The sequence below is a fragment of the Cynoglossus semilaevis genome, chromosome 16 (genome assembly GCF_000523025.1).
Source record: "Cynoglossus semilaevis isolate Cse_v1.0 chromosome 16, Cse_v1.0, whole genome shotgun sequence".
Classification (NCBI taxonomy): Eukaryota; Metazoa; Chordata; class Actinopteri; order Pleuronectiformes; family Cynoglossidae; genus Cynoglossus; species Cynoglossus semilaevis.
Window position 1 is genome coordinate 514,401 of NC_024322.1, and position 5,921 is coordinate 520,321.

A 5,921-nucleotide genomic window follows, 5' to 3' on the forward strand; every position below is an offset into this window, starting at 1 on the left:
GCTGGCAAGATACCTCAACCTTCCTTTTTGCTTAAAAAAAACAGACCCGTATTTTGCTGCCAGCTGATTTAGTGCACAGAATATAAACCAAAATCAAACACCAGCATCCAAAATGTGTCCTCTGTGAAGCATAACAACTTGAAAAATGATCTTGGATTGCCAGCATCCCTCAATATTATATATTACCATTCTCTTTGGAAATGTATGTAATATTTAGTCACCTTTAATTCACCTGAACTTTCAACTATACGTATATTCTTTTGCTCCTGTGAGCTTTTGCTTTGTGTTGTAGTTCTCCTTAAATTAGGACTGCAGATGTCCTGCTTTGATCAGCATTTTGTCTGTCTTTGTCACAACTCTCTGCGTAAAACCCAACTTTTGAAATCACTGACCCGTAGCTATCAGAAATAAGTCTCGTAAGGTAGAAATTAAATAATGAGACATTGCACTTAGCTAGCGGGTTGTCTCCCGTTGCCCCAGATTACCTCCGACATGCCAGTGACATGCAGATTAGGGAATGGGTTGATCCAACACTTTAGATTTACCATAGGTATGAAAGTGAAAGTCAGAGGAGACCAATAAGTAGATCGGAATCTACCAGCGGATCACGAAGATAGTGCTGGTAGATCCTGAGCCAATAAAGAAATAATAATAATATTATTATATAATTCTAATGTGTGTAGTAACGAACATATACTGCAAAAATTAAACCATATTGTGTCATACAGCTACATGAATTAATCAGTGATCCAACATATACAGTAAGGTGTATATAGTGTGTTCAGTTAATATGAGTGAATATTTCATGTTTTTCGATGTAGGTAGATCACTATAGCCCGGCCATTTGAATAGTAGCTCCCAAGCCAGAAAAGTGTTAAAATTAAGTAAATTAGAATTTTTTTTTTCATTTGAAAAGTGTTAAAAGTGTATTACTAAAACTGGTGTCTCTCATTGCAGGATATCGAATGCAGATCGGTTCAAGCACTGAGAAAAAGGACTCAGGAAGGATCCACGTGGACTTCGCTCAGGCTAGAGACGACCTGTATGAGTGGGAGTGCAAACAGCGCCTTCTAGCTAGGGAGGAGCGCCATCGATACACGCTCCACGAAGATCACCTACAGGCCCAGTCTCCCCCAGCCTTCATTCACTTTTCTGACCACGAGGCAGCTGTGTTAGCTGAGAAACTTAAGGGTGAGAATTCTGCTTTTTTTTTTTTTTTTTTTAATTTTTTCTTCTTTTTTTTTATTGAGGAATTTTTTTTTTGTAAAAAAACGCCTGAACCTTTAGTGTCTTGGGATACACAATTTGTGTGAACAGTTGTGCCAGAATGCTGTGACACAGCAGTAACTTACTCACCAGTTCTTTTTTTACCTACATTAAAACACAACATGTTTCTGATTCCTTTATTATACCATACAAACTAATATGAATTTGTATGGTATAATAAAACAGTTTACCTTCTCGCCAGGGCCGATATTAGCATATTTTGTAATAGCTATAAGAATTTTTTTTTTCCTCTGATAATGAATACCAGATGGGTTTTGTCAAATGATATGTACTATACAAAGGCGACAGGCAACAATATTACCAGGCGCTCAATAGTATTTTAATTCTGTGTGGGCAACACTTAACTTCCACCAACCCACTATATCGGTATCGGTTCATATCGGTATCGGTATCATTAAGTGTTTGGAGAATATCGGCATATCCGATATCGGCAAAAAGCAACACAATATATGTGTTGTCATATTTTCTATGCTTTGGCTGGGAGGGACTTTTTGCTGATGCTTCATCCTCTGCTTTGCATTTACATGGGACTTCCGTCGACTTGTCCATGTAATGCTAGCATTGCCATTGTCTCTTTAAAGTCCCAGTCCACTTTGGACAATATGCTGCGTTTCCATTTGATTTCCATTCCATTCGGGACCTTCCTTTGATGGTACTGTGGGGGGCGCGATGGGAATTGGGAACCGATGCCTTATAGTAATATATATTACATAGGGAAGTCATGTGTTAGAGTCAGTGGTATGTTTCCCACTTCAGATGAGACAGGTCATATCTAGGACGAGCCCTCCATCTGGGCAATCTTCATCTAGATCATATGTGTCAAACTCAAGGCCCGGGGGCCAAATGCGGCCCGCCAAGCCATTTTGTGTGGCCCGCGGGGGCTTAATTCTGTTTGTATCAAAGTCTGAATGACTTTTATTTTAAAATATTGCCAGATTATCGTCAAATAAATCTTTTTTTTTTAATGAAGCAAATTAGAATTTTTTTCATTTTTTTTGTCCCACTGCGGGCTGGTACCAAAGGACCTATGGACTGGTACTAGTCCGCGAACCGGGGGTTGGGGACTTCTGATCTATACAGTGTTCCATTTAAAACCGGCCCTTCAACAGGAACTGTATTGCTGATGTGGCCCCTGGTGAAAATGAGTTTGACACCCCTGATCTAGATGGATCATGATGGTTATCAGAGGTTTTGAAATCCTCCCTGGCTGGCTATGTTGAGGGGTGTATGTATTGAGCCCTACACACAATGACCAATAAAGCTGATTCTTTTTTGTCTTCTTCTTGAGATAGAGACCGAAACATAAATACCTTCTGAGACCAAACGGTCTCAGAATAACTGAGAATTTAGCACAGAATTCTGAACATGTTTCCTTCGAATCACCTTTATGAACTCATTCTACTGATGAAATAAACCTTCATTATTCCCTCAGCTACTTTGTGCTCAGCGGCACCTCTTTGTGTTCGCTCTAATGTGACGCTAATCTGTTGCTGCTGCATTAGAATGAGCTTTTATCGCTGCTGATGCAAAGAGTCTTCTTTCAGTTCCCGGGTCACAGAAAGGATTGAGCTCATTAAATGCCACCTAATTCACTCTGCGACGTTTCATTGTTATTCAAATGAGAGCGAAAGCACTCTGGGGGCAGCAGCAGTTATGGTGTCAGTGGTTATGGTGAAGGAACCGCAGAAAATGACTGACGACTAACACTTTTTATTCTCCGTTTTTTTTGGTTGAAAAATCAAAAGTCAAACGTGATGATGTTCAATGGCTGCGTCAGAGCTATGAGCAGCAAATGTCCCCAGAGCGCTGCAAATTTAGACTCAATGTTCTGCTCTTGGTTTTAGCCCAGAAATTCCGGATCCAGGAAATTGTCCATCTCCGTCTTTCTCTTTTGATTTTTAGGCAACCATAAGTTTGCTGAGGCCATGGCAGTGCTGTTCACCTGGATTGACCGTGGTGAAGTCAACCGCCGCTCGGCCAATCAGTTTTATTCTGTGATCCAATTAGCCAATAGCCATGTGCGACGGCTGATGAGCGAGAAAGCGCAGCACGATGAGGCGATGGAACGTGCTAAAGAGGAATTCAAGCATGCCCTGCAGGCCATTTTGGCTCAATGTAAGTACACTTCCTGGTTTGTTTTTTATATGGCACAAGGTATCCATTAGCACCTCATCAATATTTTAGGAAAAAAATGAGTCAGTATCATGTCAACTTGAAGAACTGTTTGTGTTATGAAAGCTAAGTGATGGAGTAAGCTTTAAGTCTGACAGCCCAACAATGGAGTACAAGTTTCTTAAGTTCCTGTAACCAAGGTTGAACATGTGGTGTTAGCTTTTAGTTTTCCTGAGCAAGCATTTTAGCAACAGTGCGGAGAAAACAACTCCCTTTTAACAGGAAGAAAATTTCTAGCAAATCCAGACTGTTGCCGTCTGCATCGCCAAACAAATAAGGAAGAAATGGGGAGAGGGTAGATGGAGGAAAAGAGGGGCGAAAAATGAGAACAGGCATATACATAGTTATGGATCACCATGGGAGTTTCCCTAGCAGTCTAGGCCTATAGCAGCATAACTAAGAGATAGCTGAGTTTTACCAAAGCAAGCCCTATAAGTGGGATTTTTCAAAAAGACTTTAAGGCTTACAACCTTGCTTTTTGAAACCTTTGAAACTTTCCTCTGACCTTTGCTTTCTTTTTCACTTGAAAAGACAAAGAAAATGTCAAAGGCAAGTCAGGTTGATAAAAGTTCAGCAGTCCAGAAACAAGTGCCGGAGAGCCGTAATTAGAGCGAAGACAATTTGGTAAAGTGATAGTGGAGTGAAGCTGTACATACTGTATACTGGCTTGATTGGAGATGGTGAGCAGGTGGAAGCTGTTGCACTGTAGAGGGGGTGTGGCTGTAGGAGTGGCTGAGCAGAATTAGAATTTTCCACTGCAAGGGAACAGACTGTGAGAGTGAATTGATAACTGGTTTGTGTTCTAGTGGATAACTGGAGTCAAATACCAGGTACAGAGGGTTTACAAAGTCCACATCCTACAGCGTTGTTCCATCATTCCAAATTGAGTAGGACCGGTGCGCTGATGCAAGCGGTGGACCCCCTGTATTTGTTTCTGTATATGGGGTTCCTGGTGAGCTATATTTTCACCCAGGTGCCCTTAATTTACCCATATCTATTTTCTGATTTTGACTAAATTTGGACCATTTGGGAGGCAGATTTCCTTTTCCTCAAACTAGTTTTCAGATGTCCTTTAATCAGACTTTTGACCTTCTCCAAGGTATTTGGCAAATATTTTTTCATACCCCAAATTTCTTTCCTTTCTCTGGTTTGTTTTAAAGTATTTTGACCTAACCTTTTATCAGTGGTTACATGGGGGTAACATGGGGATGCTGGTGTACCTTTTTGACACCTTGGTAAATTTGTTTTTACTTATTATTGTCTGTGAGCGAGTGGTTTCAAAAGACCATTTTCTTGTAAGAAATCTGAACGGGTCCTGAAGATAATAATGTAAGTGGTTTCAAAAGACCAGTTTCTTGTAAGAAATTATCTGAACGGGTCCTGAAGATAATAATGGACTTGATTGGGTGTACATGGTTTTGGTCTTTCCCAAAAACTTTTTTTTTCTGTCCTGACCTTCTTCCCCTTCTTTCCTCTTCATCTCACAGTTGAGCAGATCACGGCCGTATTCAGTGCTGCCTCTAAAAAGAAGGCATGGGACCATTTCTCAAAGGCTCAGCGAAAGAACATAGAGATGTGGCGAAAGCAGTGTGAGGTTGGTACCTCCTCCTTCCTGTCTGTTTCCTGTTTTCTCCCACCCTGTCACCCTGCCAGCAGCGGCGGCCAGCTTCGCTCTGGGGAGGCTACCTGGTTGATCCTGCCAGTAGCATATGCTTGTCTCAAAGATTAAGCCATGCCTGTGCCATCACTTCTCCGCAACGCCCTTCTTCCTGTTTCTTTCTTCCTTCCCCTGCCTCCTCCTCCCTGTGCATTTCTACCAAGTCTCCTCCTTTTCTGTCTCCTCCTCTGCTATCCAGTGGAGACAGCTGACAGACTGTTTCTGATGCTCTGATTGCACACTGATCTGAGAGTTGAATGCTGCCATGGCAACCCTGACTTCCAGGCTCACTTCCTTTAATGTATAATTCATTCACAGATGAGTGTGGATGTCTAGGAGCGGTACTTGGAGGCAGACGTAAGGGTTAAGATATCAGTCTGAGCGGGAAAACATGTCAGGAAAGTCACAAAAAAACTAGAGGTGCTGATCTGAAACAACATGTGCCACAGCAGGAGATGAACAGGGAGTTAAAGGCACAGTTCAGGGTTTTTTTTCAGGTGTGGCGGTTTGAGACTAAAGCCCAAAGTTTGTGATTCTGATTTAAACCAATTCCATATTAAATCACTTTGATTTAAATGATTTATTCACTGCAACATCACCATTTAGATTAGCCGACGCCGCTTCACTTGTTCACTTCACGCATCTCCCGCGAGTCTTGCGTATTGTGTTTGCGTTATCTACGTGATTTTCTCTCTATTTTGTGCATTATTCTTCATATTTTCTTTATTATTCTGAATTCTTTCCAGAGGTTTTATTTAGTTTATTTGACTCTAGGTAGATGTCGATTTATGTATATATATATATA

The 5,921-nt window shown here is 41.2% G+C and overlaps 1 protein-coding gene across 10 annotated transcripts in view; it reads left to right on the plus strand.

Moving 5' to 3' along the window:
- The window catches only part of enox1 (ecto-NOX disulfide-thiol exchanger 1), a 42,779-nt gene that overhangs the window by 32,274 nt on the left and 4,584 nt on the right, over positions 1-5,921 (plus strand). For all 10 annotated transcript variants that reach the window (XM_025063687.1, XM_025063688.1, XM_025063689.1 and 7 more), the window contains 3 exons: positions 958-1,191; positions 3,190-3,402; positions 4,947-5,053. In XM_025063687.1, the coding sequence (XP_024919455.1) occupies positions 958-1,191; positions 3,190-3,402; positions 4,947-5,053 (554 nt within the window). The remainder of the gene's footprint in view (positions 1-957; positions 1,192-3,189; positions 3,403-4,946; positions 5,054-5,921) is intronic.